This window comes from Serinus canaria, chromosome 2 (genome assembly GCF_022539315.1).
Source record: "Serinus canaria isolate serCan28SL12 chromosome 2, serCan2020, whole genome shotgun sequence".
NCBI classification, from domain to species: Eukaryota; Metazoa; Chordata; class Aves; order Passeriformes; family Fringillidae; genus Serinus; species Serinus canaria.
The window spans coordinates 134276764-134295499 of record NC_066315.1 but is presented as its reverse complement, the minus strand read 5'-3'; the positions used below and the strand labels follow the sequence as shown (position 1 = coordinate 134295499).

The following is an 18736-nucleotide window of genomic DNA, read 5'->3' as shown; positions in this document are numbered from 1 at the left end:
GCTGCAATGATTTAGTTTGAATTTTTTTTCTCCATGTGAGCACTTTGTGTTCCTAAATCTGCCTGCAGCACCCATACAGGTACATGCTATGTGGTTTGCTGCTCTGAGTCTTCAGACCTTACACAGCCATGGATCATCCAAGGCTCTGTCCTCCATCCTAGACCCTGGTTCAGTTGTTGCTAGGTTTGATGGATTTTTCACTGTGATGAAGGTATGGCAACAGTCACTGACTTGATTTCCTCGTTCTCTGACATCTCTTTCCTGTTTTCCACTTATGATCCTTCTTTATCAGCATTTGTCTGATTTAGAGTGAAATCCCCCAGGGGCAGCAGGTGGCTGATAATTCCTGTTTCTGGGGTGGGGATGGTGAACAGATGTGTGGAGAGGTGAGTGGAGGGGCCACAGCCCTAACCTGCCTCTCCTGGTGCTTCTCCTTAATTTAGAAGTAGCATGTCCAGAAAAGGTTATTTTAAATTAGCAAGTAGTACATTTGGAAGACGAGAGCACATGGGAACATTAATGTAGCAGTGTGGGAAAGTTTGTGAGCATTTGGATAAATGCCTCTTTTGTAATTTCTTTTGAGCATTAAGCCCCAAAATGTTTTTGATAAGCAGAAGATAGTATGAATTGATCCCCGGAATAATTGATTTCCTCTTTACCCTTCTCTTGTCAGATTGTTCTCTAACTTTCTTCCATTATTACTGACTCCAAGTAATGATCCATATACTTTTTTTTACCCCAATAGAAATTACTCTTTTCCCCTCATCCATTAAATATGTATTTTTTGCTTCATTCCCTAGAGCTTCTGATCTTGTCCATTTTCCCTGTGTGCTCACACTGGTCTCAGTCCCTAAGTGAAGGCTTGGAGTTCCTTCATTTTAAATGAGGATAAATCTTGTAGGTATTAATAATGTTGGTCTTGGGAGCCATGGCAGTGCTGCTAGCACGGTGGTAACAGCAAAAATATCTCTTGGCAACAGAAAAGAGACAGCTTTTGTAATGCTTAGTTTCTTTTGAAGAAGTTGTTAGTTCTGGCTGTGATAGGTTTAAATTTGCATGATCAGCTCCTTCTTTGTCTTGTTTGAGTGAATCAGAGCCTCACTTGATCATGTTGGTCAATTATTTGCAGTTGACTTTATGTCAGTTTTGCTTTGTAAGTCCATTTGAAACACATTGAGAGTGTTAGTCATATCTGGGATATTCCTGACAAAATTTTAATATGCTTTTATATGTGTTTTTAATATTCTTTGTTTCTGCCAAGTGAACGTGGATGCTGTCTGGATGTTGTGTAGGCAGGCTGAGCTTTTGTGTCCGAATTCACCATGCACAGCCCTTTCTTAAAACCTTAGAACATCTGGGGTCCTGGTTGTCATTTGATATGGGAGCACTTCTCTTCTTTGGCTTGGATGTTAGCCACAGAGCTCATACAATGTCAAAGGATGGAAGAACACTTTGCCAGCAGCTTTGTGTGGCTCACCTGCTACTCAGCATTTGCCTGTGTCAAGCGTGTTTCTCTCCTGAGTTACACTTGGCTTTCAGGTGGCGTCGTGCCCTTACCTTGTCTGTTGTGCAGAGAATGTGATCCAGAGCATCTCAAACAAGCCTCCTGCTGAGGGATCCATGGAGGAGCAGCTGCTGGGCCTTTGGTCATTCCAGTTAGAGGTTGCTTTGAAAGAAATATGATACTTTGGGCAGAGCACTGTCCTTAGTTTTGGTGTTCTTGGTTTGAAGTCATCCTGTGCTAAGCTCAGTAAGTGTATTCAGCTTTTCTTTTAAAAAGGAATTTAGTCTGGGATATACTTTCTTTTCTACTTTTGTTTTTTGAATAGCTCAGCTTTTCAGTTTCTCTATATGAAGATGACTTGTTACACAGTACCTTTACAACACTGCCCAAGTTCTTTTTCAGCCTTTTTTAGGATGCCAACTGCCAGAATTTCATCAGGGAATGCAGTGAAGCTTTGGTACCCAAGATGTAGCTTTGCAGGAAGCTCTTGTATATTTAATAATTACTTCAGCAAAAGAATTCTTGAGCCAGAGGACTTGGTTTATAGCTGTAGCAAACAGTTCCTCTTTTCTTGGGCTTGCCTGTAAATCACCTTTTTAATTAGACTGAATAGTCCTGCAAGCTATTGAAAACCAGCCTCTCTGTACATCAGTGACTGTGACTCCCTCCAACACAGTCTTCAAAAATAGGAGTTTTGAAGCTTCATTCTTGCTTTTTCTTTAAAATTTCAGTATCTGGTTCAACACTTACTCAAATTCAATCCCCGTTTGATAACTTGTTCTTTTCTGGGGTTGAGATTTTATGTAAATCTTGTCCTTTGTTTTTGTGGCACAATAAATGTGCACACGTACAGCGGCTGCACTGTAAGCCTGGGGTGTGGGTGCTGCAGTAGGAATCTCAGTGTTGCCATTCCTTGCTCACTTGCTCCTGTGCCCTTGAGAGATTATTTGCCAGTTGGCCGAGCTATTGGTGGATGCTGAGGCTGAGTTCACAGTGTGTGTCCAAAAAAGCTTGTAGGCTTTAGGCAGGCATATTAAGTCCATGTGAATGCACAACCCATTTTGCTTGCCACAGACAAGAAGAAGAGATTGTGCAACCGTTACTGAAGAAAAAAGCTGTACCTTCTTGCACTCCAGTAAATCATTTCTCTGTTAGAGCATTGAAGCACTTTGCATTATAAAGCAGCTAGCTTTGGAGACTACACAAAATAAGTATGTGTATTGAAATATATATTTCTGAATAGAAATAGATACAGAAAATATTTTTTTTGTATTTTAACAGGTCAAATGAGGCCAGACAGTTAGTTTAAATTACTGAAAGCAATTGCTTCTACTATTTGTTTGTATATATGTATGTATTACTATGGAAACAGTGAGCTCTCTCATTCTTCTTGTTTCTTTTAAATTGCTTCTTACTGGTTTATGTGTTTGATTTTTTTTCTCTAATTTACTGATTCAAAGAAACATGCCTAAAAGTTCTCAAATATGTGATATTGAAAGTTAGTTTCTCTTTCCTGCAGTACTTTATGCTATGCTTTCCCACAGTTCATTTTGCCTTTTTTTCAGACTTTCTGGAGGACTTTTCTAGCACTTTTATTTGCAGCACTTTGTAAGGCAGCTGAGTGATGACTGTGATATTAATTTACAAAAACATTGAAACAAAATCTGTTTTCAAAAATACACATATGGCCTTTTTCATGAGAGTGGCGCTGGTGACATGCTTCCTTTTCTCACTGCTGCTTCCCTAGAGAATTTCCTGCTGGACCAGCCTACATGCAATAATTTATTACTGGCTCATAGTGTGAGCCACCAGTTCTGTCTCTGTGGCACAGATCTGTTCCAAACCTGGAAATAAGAACAGTGCCTAGGTACTAAAGAGCAAGTCTGCTTGTTCCCCAGTTTTCGGCCTTTCCCTGCTTCCCTTTCAACTTCAGTATTTATTCCCCCGACTAAGTAACAATCCTTTTGTTCTTTTTGCCACGCAACAACATCTGGAAGCCAAAATATTTGACCTTTTGGATGTTTTTTGTCACCTTTTTATGTGTCTATCAGTACTGTGAACCTTTAAAACCCAACCCAGAGCCTCCTGGGGTCAGTAGGACAGTTCCCATTCTCCCTGGAACATTTTGCATGGTGTCCTGAGAACAGTCACCCTTTCTACTGCCCCTAAGCCTTTTACTGCCCTTTTAGTTGTAGCTGGTTGTGTACTATGGGCTGAATTCTAAACACTACCTGGTATTTTCTTCACCACAAATGCATAATCCAATATTTTCTTTTTACAATGCTTTTCATGCAACTTTCTGTTAAGTTGAATATTGTCATGCACTCTGAAGAAAATAACAACTTGTAGCAGAAATGAACTTGAATCAGAGGTCTTCGATTTGCTTTTTGTTAAAAGAGAATTTTGATGTTTTAAGAGAAATTCAACATTACACATTTTAGCCCTACATTTATAGGATTAGTATCTATCCATGAAATTTTCAAACCGTGTTTTGAAGTGTATATGACTAGATTCTGTGGTGCTGCTAAGGCTTGAGGATAGTTAAAAGAAAAGAGAAAATAAAAATAAACATAAAACAACAATGGATAGCATATATATTATTTCCTTCCATGAGAAGGTAAGCAAAGCAACCTTATGAGGTGATGTTGAAGCTGTGAGGGTCACAGTTATATCCTGTTAGCCATGGAGGCAGAGCTAAATGAGACCAAATGAGTATAACACGTTGCACCATTTGAGGAATAGGTACAAAATTCTTTGTGGTTTATTGAAGATTTTTATTTCCCAAAATGGTGCCTTCAAAACTGGAAAGAATATTTCTAATTTCTTTCTTTGCTGCATAACAGACTAAACCACACAAAACCCCACAGAAACCCAACTATATATACACATATATTTCATATATTAAATGCATAGTATTTCTTACAGTGGATGTAATCAATGCTTTGCCACCAGAGGTAGCAGCAGTGGTTCCACTTCCAGCTGTTGTCCTCAGAAAAGATTAAAGAGGTCTACTAAATTGCTTAAACCCATTCCAAACAGAAGCAACTCTTCTTTGTCTTTTTTTTATTAGATTTTTTCCTGCCAATACATTTAGTTTAAAAACTTCTATAAAATTTTCAAATAGATTTTTCAGTCCTTTATGACCTTGAACCCCTTATCCAGATGTTTTCTGTGATTTGAAAATGAAACTCAGGGAGCTGTGCTATTCCTGACCACAGCTCTCCTAGTGACAGTACTATTTTTATTGATATTTTTACTAGTCAGCCCTTATGCTTCTCTTCTGTAATACACCATTAGTAGGGCTATAAATGTAAAATGTACTGTAAAGCCAGTAAAATGTACTGACAAAGCCAGTAAACCACAATTATATAGTCCTCTTTCTTTTCTGTGTTTTGACAGAGCTTATGTCAGTCTTGTTTGTTAGTGAAATGTTCAAGTAGAAGGAACCTTAGTAGATATGCTGCCAAAATCAATTAAAATTAGCTAATTCAGTATGACTTAAAACTTGCACAGTCAGACATCAAGAGCAGATTGCTTTAAAGACATGTTTATGTGAAATCCTGCATTGCAAAAGATGCCCAAGCTTAGGAGCAGGTCAGTCCATCTTTTTTCACCTTCCTCTCTTCCTCTGCTGTATAATCTCAGCCTGTCAGTGTTCCTGCCATGCTGTGAATGAGCAGAGAGGGCCTCTTACCAAATTCAGTGAGCAGCTCTCATACTAAATTTTAAGCAGATAGTGGGCAGCCTGTGGGTGTGACAGAAGCCAGCTCAAAGGGGCTGGTGAGCAACAGGGATAGAAGTTGCCTGTGCACTGATGATCTTCAGCTGCCAGTTGAAGATGTTTAGTTGTGATTTTGCTGGGTTAGGTTTTATGACTAGAACACTAAAGTCAAAAGTTCTAGCTTGAAAAATGGACTGTGAATAGCAGGGTGTTTTCTAGATGTAGAATATCTGACAAAAAGAAAAGCATGTAGGTTGTTGGGACCTGTAGAGAACATTTCATCCAGCCTCTTTTTTGAAGCTGGACTGTTCCCAGCACATCCCAGCAGTCATGTATTTGTCTGTCAGAGTCTAGAAACCCTTCAAGGACGGGAGTTTGCACAGCCTTTGTAGATGACCTCAGGGAGTGGTGGAGCTGCTAGCCAACCTTTGTTCACAAGCAAAATGGAGCATAGTTAATTCAAGTTTTGCCCTCAGAGACACCGAGATTAAAAGTGGAAATTATTTGCATGGCAGGATTTTGCATAAGTAGGCCTCCTGTCTCTTCCTGACACTGCTGTAGTTGTCCTTGTGCTCCAGCTCTGCTTTACTATGCTTGACTTTTGGTAAGAGACTTGGCTCACAAGTACGTCATATTCTGAGAATTCTTCTTAAATACCAAGCCAAACAGGTCTTCAGAATAGCTAAGAAACTACTTTTCAATTGATCAGAAGGACCAAAACTAACAGTGTTTTTAGGATTCTACCTTTAGTGAAGTTGTTAAATATATTTTTCTAAAGTCTGTGTGATTTTGTAAGCCACAAATTGCTACTAGCAAATTATTAAACTTACAGAGTACATACAACCACATACTGGAATGGCCTCAGTAAAAATGAAAGGTTTTAGTACAATCAGGAGCTGAGGAGAATATTCCTTCTTCTTACCTTAGGCTGTGCTCCCTCAGTGGTTGCTGGAAAGGTGAGGGTGCCTCCAGAGGTATGAGGTAGGATTTATACCTGTTGGGGCCCTGCTGATGTGAATGTGAATGTGTTCCTACCTCTGCCTTTCTATGTGTACTACTAATTTTACACTCTGATGTTTCATCTGCTGCTTTTACTGTGTTTCCAGCTATTCCAGAAGGACACTGTGACTCTCCCATTAGCAGCTTTCTCTGCCTGGGCACTGAGCCCTTACACTCACTGGTTCAGCTGCCCAGGTGAGAGCAGTGGTTGTGTTGGTCCAGGAGAGAGCTGTGACCCTGCAGGCAGTGGCTCAGAGTACTGGGATGATTTAGCCTGAATGGGGCTGTCCTCTTGACTCACCCTCCAGAGGAGCCTCTTTCTCTCTGTTTAATGCAGAAAGAGACTTTCAGGTGGAAGGTAGGTGCTGCATTCCCCTTGGTGTCTGTCAGCAGCTCTCATAATTGCATAACCCCCCCCTGTGCTACAAGGCTAGCCATGGAGAAAAGACCAAAACAGTTCAAAAAATGAGGGTCAAAAAACGTGAGGCAGGCAAGCAGACTGGGAGATTACCCTGAAAAATTACCTTTTGTGGTACCCTCACTGCCAATAGCCAGCTTGCAGTGCAGAACTGTGGCTACCCAGACTAACAGATCCTGGAACGAATGCAAACATAACCATCAGGAAATTGTTTTTGTCTTGGTACCCTGAACATTCAAAATTTCATTAGAGCCACAAGTTTAATTCCAGGATCCACATTTCTTGGTGGAAATTCAGACTATGTACACTGGTCAGGGGACTCTTAGGAGGAGACAAATGTTGGACAGTGAAATAGGGATCAGGCAGGAACTGGACCATTCAGTATCACAGGAGTGCCTAACTCGATCTGGCAGCTAGGAGTGAAAGTAAAAAGAAGTCAGTGCTTCCTCAGTGAGAGCATCATTAATTATTTACATGTGTTATATAAGGAGGTTGCATATTCAAAGCTTCTTGAAGCCTTTTGGGAAAGGCAGTATTTTTTTAAAGAGTGTTCCAAGCCATATCCTAGTGAACCTTCTAAGATATCTGTGCTGAGAAAATCATCACATCTTAACATATAGCCTAAAAGTCTACAAGAACAGTATTTTTGACAATTGTTTAGAGTATTATTATCTTTAATACTGCTGTTTATATTTTGACTTTACTGTTTAAAGGTTAGTCAGGGCATGCAAATGTCAGAGTGCTCTGAGCAACTTTTCTGATGGCTTGTTTGAGGAGATTCTATCCCTTGCTTGGCTTTGAAATTTGGCAGGCCTGTCTGATCTGGGAGAGGCCTTGGACACAGAATTTCAAGTGATGAAATCCAGCTGATGTTCAAAGGAAAAGTCTGCTCCCAGAATGCTCCTAGGAGGCCCCTATGGGAAAAAAAGACACTGTGAAAGAAAGCAATGGAAATTGTGTATAAATAAATTTATGTGATTTTACCTCTTGTGTAAGTAAATTCAGGCAAGATCAGAAGTACAGGCTATTTACCAGCTTTCTCTTTTTTTGTCTTCCTGGTGCTGATGTGCCTGAGGAGGTAAATAAGGTCTGCCTCTGCTCTTGAGGAGTCTAAGATCTGAAGTCCTTACTGGAGCAAAACTCCTGTTGAGTTACAGGGTTGAATCCTTAACTGACCTTGCTGAAAACTAGATGCACATCATATCAGAAAGTGAATCCCATTGTGGGCTCATCTACTCCTTTCCTGCTTTTTTGAGAGAGATTCCTTATCTTGGCCCATTTCTGGGCAGGTAGAGGTCTTCACTTCCTTCCATCAGGGTTTCCAGCAGGGTTTAGGAGGAGCCTGCAGGTCTGGGGGAAGCACTGAACACACAGTGCCACGGTCACGTTCTGCTGGCAGGTGAGGAGCAGAGGGGTGGCTGCAGCAGTGAGCAGGGAGGGTGGTCAGGCTGTGTGGAAATGGAGGGGGGGATCACCTCCCCAGGGTCCACAGGGAGGTCTGCTGCTCTCCTGTGGGCAGTTCACCTAGAGTATTAAATACAAATCAATAGCCTGGTAAGGTTTCAATAGCAGGAAAGATGGAGGTAGGCAGGCAGCTGGCTGGCACTAAGCAGCTAGAGAGCATCTCACTCTTCACTAGGACTTTTCCCTGTGTCAGGAGGGTGAGCTGTGGGTCAGGTGGATCCCCCCAATGCACAACAGAGCTTTGCTTGCACCAGTATTTCATACGCAGCTCTTCCATTCTGTGGTAGCAAATATTTTGATTATTCAAAAGGCTGACACAGAAAAATCTCTCTCTACAGCTTACCCTAGTTCTGGAACATTTATAATTTTGCTCATGTTTCTGGATAATAGTAGTAGAACTAGTATTTTTACATAACATAAAAAAATAAACTATCACAGGAGAGGGAATGCAATAAAATCCTTCTTTTACTGTAGCTGGAGTGGGAGTGCTTGCCTGGTTATTATTATTATTAGTGTAGCTAAGGGTTACAAGGGGTATGAGTAGAGAAGAGCTGTTCTTCTTTGTGCCAGGCTTATTGGTTCTTTTTAGAAATGCCCTGTTGCACTGAAAGCTGAAGTTCTTAACAGTAAAACAAGGATGTGTAGATATGGCATAATCTGATGGTACAGTGTCACCAGTGTGATATCACAGGCAATGTTGGGGGGTGGTAAATGAAACATTTTTGTGCTATTTTAGTATGTATTCTTTAGCTACCTTTTTCCTAATTGTAGTTAGTTTTGCATATTTGAGGGTTTTAGAACCCCAATTTTTAAAACTGTAGTTTAGTTCTTTCATTGTGTAAAGTTTTATCAGCTCCTGTCCAGGGTGCATCTCTATAGCTTTTGGAGTTACTTCTACATAAATTCTCCCATATAAAAGCGATACGTGAGGTCTGCAGAACCTGTGCAGGTATTGCAGTAACTCTATTGGTGCAGAGATGAGGCAGATAGTTTCTTGTGGGTTTGGGTGGAAGGTTTTGGAAGGGGACTTTGCTTGGGTTTTGTTTTTTTCTTTTGAGGAGGTTTTTGTTCTAACAGAAAGTTTGGCAACTAATGCCACATAAAGAAACATCTACGTGGAAAAGTCATAATTAACAACAAACTGAACAAGCTGTCACTTATTTCTGAATATACTTGACTATAAATGTTTGTGTGCTTCTGAAGAGAGGATGCTTTGGACACAGCTCAAGCAGCTGCTTAAATGCAATTCAGGAGCTCACTAAGTGGTTCTGATCCACTGTCCTGCAGGTAATATTCACTATTCACCCAGCCTGCAGAAGAGACTCCAAATTGGAGTTGGAGAAACAGATGCTGATCTGGGAGGAAATTGCTGCCTTCTCTCTTCTTTGTGTTGAGTTATATTGTGATGTTGGTGGCAATGGAAAGGATAAAAAGTAAGCTAAAGTCCTGTGGGCAGCGATCCTGCATTAGTCGGGATGAATGTAGGGACAGGCTATACAGCCTATAAGCAGTTCTCTCTTTTCTGTTATTTTGTTAGGAACTAATTCTGAGTTACAGAAGGCAGCAGCAAGATGGCAAAAAGATATGCTTTTGAGCTTGATTTGGATTGAGAGAATTAAAGATGATTAAACTGGATTAGGTGCTTTGCACTGTTACTGCCCTTTGTGCATTGGGAGGTGTTTCTGGCAGTAAGATAGGCTGCCCCTTGGCTTGGCATCATGCCTGGCACTTTGCACAGGCCTGGGATGCAACACCTCAGGCTGCTGGCTGGTCCTGCAGCCTAAAACATGCAGCTTGCTCTGGACAGTCAACAGCTGTGAGTACCTTGCTTGGGACAGGTAAAATGAGAAGCAGAACCTTGGAACAGATGAGTGAGGATAGAAAAACTGCCCAGGCATGAAGGAAAACCAGATCACATGAAAGAAGTTTTTCTACTGTATTGGGGGAGCAATAATTTAAAAAAGCAAAAGCTGTTCTGCTAAAGGGAGGTAGGCAGAAAGGTGTTAGATATGTGGTGTCCCTTCTGTCTCATAAACATGCAGTCATGCACTGACTTTCAAATCAATATGCCCATGCAAAGCTCAGTACAAAATGACTCTTGACCTACATCATGAACAGGGTGGAAGAGGTAAGTGCAAAACAGTCATGTAAATTATTTGGCTCAGTTGCCAGTACTTCTTTGGGTTTCATGTTAGTTAAAGATAATGCATCAGGAGAAGAGTGCAATGATTCAGATGGCAACTTTCATTTTGTCCTGGGAAAGAAGAATTAGACTTCCCCAGGATAGTCAGGGTAGCGTGTTTGATTTTGTTGTGGATCAATTAAACCACCATGACTTTTAGGGGAACTGCAATTACTCCAGATTACATGGAACATGATTAGATGAAGTCGGAGTTTGATATGTGGATTTCATTCAAAGTCAGGCTGCTTACTTTGCATTCAGTTGTTAAGGTGGAGTGTTTGTATCCCTGGAGGTCAGGATCCTGGGTCTGTTCCCAGGGTGGCTGTTCATGCCCTGGAGTGCTGGTGTGCCCTCAGAGGAGTTCAGCTTTAAAAGCAATCTGTGTATAACCCACTCTCTTCTAAAACAGCCACTTGTCAAGAATGGAAGAGTTCTGTGATCGTGGTTGCTTCTAAATGAAAGACAGTTTTGAGGAACCTGTATTAATTCCAGTTACATGAAATTCCTGACTTCGTGCACGTGGGCTGTAGGTTGTTGTCTTGTTGTTTAGATATGGGAACATTTCTTGAAGGCATGTGGCCCATGCTTGCTCTGCAGCCAGTGTGCACTACACAACATTTGTGTCTCGTGTAACTTCATGTTGCAATATTCCCTAACCTTGCTGAAGGAATCCATCTTAGATAGGAATTTTCATTATGTAGCCCCTGATTTTGTATTTTGTCTGACTGAGTACAAGTATTTGCCTTTTAGCTCACCATAAGGTATTCAAGATTTCTTCACAAAATGCATCAAACAAATAGCTTCTCACCAGGTTTCAGAGCCAAGGTTGTACATATCACTTACTGTAAAGAGTTGTAGTTCAAACAGTCTTTCTTTTACTCTGCTAACACTCTTTCTTTTATTCTGCTAACTTTCATATACTTATTAAATAGAAATGTTGATGTTTCCCCCTTTTCTCTTCAGATGACACTGGCTGTCCTAGTAGCCAGTCAGTATCTCCAGTTAAGACTCCTTCTGATGCTGGAAACAGTCCAATCAGTTTTTGCACTGGTAGTGATGGAGACTTTTCCAGGAAGAAATTCAGTCCAGGGTCAATGAGTGAAGGGAATACGCAGCTGGCTCGATACAAGAAGGAGACAAAGACAAGCCTTGTAAAGCCCGGTGAGTACAATTCCTTTCATTTCCTTAATTACATTTTCTAATTGACTGGTATATTTACAGATGTCTACATACATAGACACCTGTGTTGTGCCACCTGTCATATCACTAAGCCTGATAGTAAATAAAATAGGTGGCTTCTTTCTGTGGAGCCACCTGAAAGGTATGAAAACACTATAGTTACTGTCCTTTTCATGGAAATAATATCAACTGACATCTTCACTTTTTTTATGAGGCTCGATGGTGATATCAAATAGCTGAAATTTATTTTATTCTGTTTCATAGCAATTACACACATATTTCAGTGCCCATGATGCTTAAAATAAGAAAAAAGTCTTGTAATTTATTGTTAGATCCTGCCTAAACTTTGTGCTGCCAGGCTCTGACAGCTCTGGGGATACAAGACGTCTGACAGGCAGCCTGTGTGTGGGAGTGGCACAGATTTGGACCTGTGCTGCAATGGCTGAATCAAGAGTGTATCTCCCAGTGCTTTGGGCTAAGGGACCAACTCAGACTCCCACCTAAATCAGCACCTGCTTGTTGCACATCCAAGACTAAATACCCAGATGTGCCACTGGTTCCTGTAATTTTAGTTAGTTGGTATAAAATATTTTATATCATTTGATTCATGTACAGGCAGCTCTTGATTACAATGGTCAGGATGTTTGTGCTGCTGTTTAATTAATCTTGGAGACAGAGTTGGCCCTGTACATAGCCAGCTGCAGAACTGACGTGGTTTATGAGCTCAGGTACCTCCTGGCTATATTGTATCCAGAGTCATTTTACCTCTGGAAGCAATTTAGATACTTCCATGAAAAACCAGCTCAGATTTGCCAGTGCCATGTTTAATCCAGAAACAGTGGAAAATCTGTTGCAAAATCTCTTCACTGGCTTGGTCATTGGAAGGGTTGATTAAACCTGTTTTACCACTATCTCTGCAAGTTCTTTGGCTCATTTCATAGCACTGTGTTACTTGAGTGTTCCCAGACTCCCACTGCTGTGCATAATGGGTGATAGGTAATATTTTTTACAAGGTTTGCAGTGAATGTGGTACATGACAGTCAAATCCTCAGCTGTGGTTACCACAAGCATTTTGTTTGTGAATATGAATGTCGCTTAGCAAAATGTGAACAATTAATGCAAAAGTTTTTTTCTAATGAAGAGTCCTGTACTCATGGAGAAGAGTTATGCATCTTTTTCAATAAATTATTTCACTGTTTCTGGTTGTAAACCTTAATTGCCTTATACTATGAAGTTATTAGCCTTTTGCAATATTCAGCAACCGGGTCTGTTTTACAGAGCACTTCTAAGTTCCTCCTGTCAAATATCTCACAATTTTTTAGTGAAAAGCTGTTCAAAATCATGTCATAGTGTGAGAGCTGACACAAGTGGGACATGTCAGACATAGATTCCAGGGAAGAGCTGCGGTTCATTTTCCTCAGTGTTGGCCACAGGGGTTAATGTGATTTTCTTCCATTGCTATCTCATTCCATAGCTTCAGGTGGACCCAATCTCTTCCTCATGACCTACTTGCACATGAATTTCTGGTAACTCAGTTAAGAAGATGTACCCATTGTGCAAAGAGGAGGCATAACCATGTAGCAAACACACAGAGAGTAGCCAGGGATCAGTAGAAGGGAAGTGGGATATGAAGGAGAATAACAGTAACATGTCCTTGTCATATGTAAAAGAAATAGAGTGTCATTTTCTCTTTATCAAAAGCCCTTCTTGATTATAGAGATTATATCTACTTCATATTAATCTGAAATGGCTTGTGACAATGACCACATAGCAGAAGTCACATATGAGAGACAAAAATCTAGCCTGCTACTGTTTTTTACCATGTCCTGCACTACATTTTTTACACAAGTACATCCATCACTGTGGACCTTCAAAATTCCTGTCATTTTGCTGAAATTTGTTTGTTTCCAGTATTGTTTTCCTGGAACATGCTGAATCTCAGAAGAAACACACAAATATTTAGATAAGTCAGGAAATGTCAGAAAGGAATAGCAGTGAGAATGAACCCTGGGATGTTTTTGGGTGGTTCCCATGCTCTGATACTTTTCTGCTTCTCTAGTAACATCACATCATCTTTCTTTTCTGTACTTCAAAATGCAAAATTCACATAGCCTTTTTTTCCTCTCAAACAGCCTAAGGCCTTGTTATATGAGTCTAAGCCATCTTCACCTCTTGAAGTATTAACAAAATAGATTAGGCTATCATTCATATTTTATGTAGTTTGCATAGAGAACCATACATAATCCTGAAGTGCTCTTGCTAAACCTATAAAATATTTATAATAATGGAGAAATTATTCATTTGAGAGAGATGGAAATGGTTTATATTGTGCATTAAATCCGAATCACAGCAGTGTAGAAGTGAATTTGGCTTAAAACCTGTGCCTGTTTTTCCAGGGAGGGATGGAGAGAACAGGAACATTACGGAAAATAATAGAGCATCCACTCTCAGAGATAGCCACAAGCCTTTTAATTTCTGGATTTTAGAAGTTGGTCCTTCTTTTAGATGTGATTCATTTACATAATATTAAAAGTAATACAAAATGTGTTGCAGAAAATGTCCTCACAGAAAGGCACAAAAAGACTTAATTAATGTTAGCCATAGTTTTGTATCAAGATGCTGTACTGAATCCTACACTTTTTGTAATTGAATAAACAGAACCATAAGCACTTCTGCATGCTCACATTCTTGTGTAGTCCTCCTAGAAAGATCCCTCCTGAATTCCTGTAGTTTATGTTCACATCCTGTTGAGAGCTGTGGGAATTGTTTTGCTTCCTTTGACAGTCTTTCTCATCTGCTTTTTTGATATCCATTAGAACACTTAGTGAAAGGATTCACAATCTGCCTCTTTCAAAGACATGGATAAAGAAAAGAATCTTTAGCAGAAGTTGTGGCAATAACTTTTAAAAGTCTTGCATGTTTAAACTAACACAGACATGTATTTAAATCTCTGTGAGCATCAGAATTTGAGAGGGGCACCTGATCAGCTGTGTTCAGCATTTCTGTAAAGTTCAGGTCTTCTTGCTTTTGGTGTTACAGGCACACTTGAGACAATTTTCTGAATGTTTGCTCTTTGAGCTGTTTGCTGTTTCTTAGAAGCCATGGAATTGCTGAAGTTTCACATGAAATTATTAAGATCTAAGAAAACAACATTAAGGCTGTCCCAGAGCTTTTAGCACGTTCAGAATCCTGCAGAATAGATGTGTAAACACTGTGCCACAAAAGGAGGCCTAGGTGAGCCCCAGTTAGGGTGAGCTCCCAAACCTTATAAGGACTGGCTGAATGTCATTCACATCTTGGTACAATAATAAATATTCCAGGTAGCAGAGGACTATGCAAAAAGGGTTTGGTTTTTTCACTGCTAACAAAACATCTGGCCATTTATTACTGAATCTGGCTAAAATAGCAATATTTTGGATTTCAGTGTCATTGAACTGCTATGGATTATATTTCAAGAAGGGTCATCCCTGGGAGTTTGGACATTACAATTTTTTTCTGTTCAGATTAACAGGAGAATCTCAGAGGCTTCCACCACACAGAGCACCTACATTTGTTGGACAATAGGCAATCAGCACAAATTGAAAAACATGGCATTCCATCTGGACACGAGAAAACACTTTTTTTTTCTGTGGTCAGAAATTGCACACATTGCTTGGAGAAGCTGTGGAGTCTCCATCCATGGATGTAGTCAGAACTCAACTGGATATGGTCCTGGACAGCCTGTTCCAGCTAGACTTGCTTGAGTGGGGAATTGGGCTGGGTGGCTTCAAAAGGAAGGTCCCTTTTACCTCCCAGCAATTTTCTAATCCTGTGTTGCTGGACTTTTTTGTGTCCTTTAAATAGTGCATCAGCCAGATCTATAGTTATGTAGTTGCAAGCCACAATTTGTGTTTTTTCTGCCCTTGCTTAGCCACTTAAGTTGATAAAAAAGAAGGAATATTGAAAAAAAATCATATTTTAACAATCACTATTCAGCTAAAACCGTTATTTATCAAATAGTAAATACAAGGCAAAGTAAATAGTCTTGTATTCAACATACAAGACTACTTTTTCCTGGTGAATTTATTAAGCCACCATAAAAGACCCTTGGGATAGGGTGTCCCAGTCTGAAAGGATTAATCTTGGAAGGCTTTAGGACAGTTAGGAGTTTTAGAAGAGACAGGTGGAGCAGAATGTATTGCCCTTACTTGGTTGTGAGTATTCAATAGGTGCAGGTGCTTTTTTAGTCAGTGTTGGAGCTGATAGTGATCAAAAAGGAAGCAAGGAAAATTACCCTAGGCAACTGGAAATATTAAGACTAGAACTTAAATAAGCCAAACAGATCAGAGAAGAAATGCATGTGTTAGCTGCAAAACATGTTTTACGTGTTAACAATGTCTAGCTGTTAAAACATAATGCTTTTGCTGAAGTTTGGGATTTCTTTATTCTTTTTTTAATTGTCTGGTGTGTGAGGATTGGATTCCTAGGACGCTAAATGTCCAAGAACTTATTTCTGGGAGTCCCCTGTGAAAGCAAGGACTACTGACTAGTTAATCCATTAGTATACAATTAGCAAATAAATTAATCCATATTGCTACTTTACTTCCAAACCTGTATTCTAAAGGCAGTCACTTCGGTTATTTTAAAAACAAAACATTATTTTGATGTAGTTATAGTCCTGACATCTGTCTGTATTGTTTTACAGGTCTTTTGTCAACTCATTTCCTCATTTCAGTCTGACAGTGTAGGGAATAGCAGTGACTGACTCTGATGTATGTGTGTGGATGTGCTTCACTTGAAAGACATGAGTTGGTGTGTAAGTTCTGTGAGAGGATTGTCTTACAGGTAATTCTGGAAATCTGTTTCACTGTCAAGAACTTCCTTGTGAGTGCATAATTTTGCAATGATAGGACTTTGTTTTATCTTGGAAAGTTTGATGAAACATTAGAAAGATATGTTGTACCAGCACATTTATCCAAGAACATTGTATCTGGTATTTGCATGACTTTTCTTTATTCTCTGTACCAAATTTCTGTAAGCAGTTGGAAAATAATAGATCTGTTGTCCCTGTTATTCAGGAGCAGCAGTACAGAATACAAAAAACAAGTTACAGAATGTGCTAACTTGAACAATTCCTATGGCACACAAGGAAATTCATGAATCTTTTTAACTACTGGCTAGGACATCTACCTATTATGTTGAAACACTTCTTAAAATGCTGATGGTGTACTGTGTATTCTAACACAAAGTCACACTGTGTGGTTGTTTGAAAAAAACCCACACCAAAACCAATGGAAAACCTCTGGAGATAGAAAAATGCCTTGACTCCTTAAAACAAATGGGCATTCTTCATTCCATCCCACAAAGGTAAGAGCAGTTAGAAGACTGGTGTCTGTCTTTTTGCTGTAACTTACTTAACAGCACCTCATAACCCACATTCCAAGACTGCAGCTTTTCTTCCGAGAGGGATAATTTAGAACAAGGGTATGGCAAAGAACATTTAACCCGGTTACAGATGCAGTGTTCAATCAGTGAACACCATGTTCCCAATCTGCAACCAGTGATAACCATGCCTGAGTGGTGAAATTGGGAAACTCATGCTTCCATTCCTAGTAATATTCAATTACTTAGATGTGGCTGGTGTCACTAGCATAAGAATGCTGAAATTAGGAAATGGGCTACTCCAGATTCAGTGTACTTTAAATAATTGGTCATAGAACAAAAAAAGGTTCTGAAGATTGGCCAAGTGAATTGAGTTGATACCAAATGATGGAATGTCTTGCCTGTGACCATTAGTTCTTCCCTTAAATTACTTGAATTAATAACAAGGAGTCTCTTGATCTGACAGTGTTTATTGATAAGTGTAGAGCATGGATTCTCTGACAAGTACAGAGGAGGTTGCAAATGAAAAGAGGAAGAGCGAAAGACCAGGTTCCCTGAGTAACTTAAACCAGATAAGGAGGGCTTTAACTTGAGCATTATATCTTTAAGTCACTTGATATTTGGCAAAGAGCAGATACACAGTGGTTAAGTACTTGTGTTTCTGGAAGGCTTTTGATCTGTTTTTTAAAACATCACCTTGGCAATAAAAAGGGAGGAAGCATCTTTCCCAGATGTAAGCACATGCTTTGAATGCTTCCCTTCTATCCCACATCTGATAGCAGCCATTATAACCATCCTGACATTCAAATCCAACAGTATGCATCATTTGTTTCCTGTACCATTTCCATCACACTCTTCTCCTTTTCTACTATGTGTATTTCATAATTTCATTTGTGACACTGAAGTTCCTGAGACCTTTTCTAATACAGAATCTAACAAATACAGTTGAGGCAGTTTTTGACCCTATTCATTTTCCTCAGTTACTTTTGCTTTTCTTCTTTCCCCTCACCTGTCATTTTGCCACACAAAATAGCTGCAAAATAGCTACTGCTGATTTTCTAAATAAAAAAATTGTTTCTGGATAGTAATTCTGTGTGCTGAGTCCTCCTGCATATTTTACTGCTTTGATTTCATGCCTGTTGCTATGGAGCAGTGCAGATTTGCTTGCCTCACTTGCCAGCACAGGCAGTTACTAAGGCCTCCATTCCATGGGTCCCAGAGGAGCAAGGTGTGCTCTGGGGGGATGCACATGCACATCTCACCCCCCAGGAGTGAGGACACCATGTCTGGGTACCAGCCCATGCCATCCTCAGAGCCTGTGCTGCAGAGTTGTGCCCAGAGGGACATCACCCTGCAGAAGTTTGGTGGTTGTAGCAGTCAGTAAGGGCTGGAAGGTGGCCAGCCTGCGAGGTTTGGGGGATGGTGGTGGGGGTGATACTGCTGAGGGTCTGGCATTTGCAAAGCCCAGCCCCCACCAACAAACGCCGGGATATCCAGATTCTTATGGCCCCTTTGAATATTTCCTTCTAGTTCTAGACCCAGCACAGCCAGTAGATCCTGCTGGTTGGAGCTCCTCTGTCTGGCATAAATCCCTCACCTTTTGTGATTCAGAGGAAGTGAAACTGGGCTCTAACTGTCTCCTTAGACAACCTTCAGTAGCACATGGGGTCGGACTGTCTCTGCTCCTAGTGACTGGTTCCACTGCTCAAGGGACACAAAACAGCTTTAACAGGTGAACCTGCCATTTCCTTTCTAGGGGTTACGGGAGCTGTTTTGGAGGTGAGGGACATGTGAATTCATGGTCTTCATCCCAGATGAACAGAGCAGAGATGGCCCCTAATTTATCTGACCTCAATTCCCAATCTGTAGTGTAGGGATTAATTATATTTGCCTGCGTGAGTGCACTAA

General features: G+C 40.3%; 1 protein-coding gene across 1 annotated transcript in view; it reads left to right on the top strand.

The window, feature by feature from the left end:
• SYBU (syntabulin) overlaps positions 1-18736 on the top strand; it is a 40315-nt gene that overhangs the window by 2346 nt on the left and 19233 nt on the right. The window contains exon 3 of the mRNA XM_030236692.2: positions 11252-11449. Within this exon, the coding sequence (XP_030092552.1) occupies positions 11252-11449 (198 nt within the window). The remainder of the gene's footprint in view (positions 1-11251; positions 11450-18736) is intronic.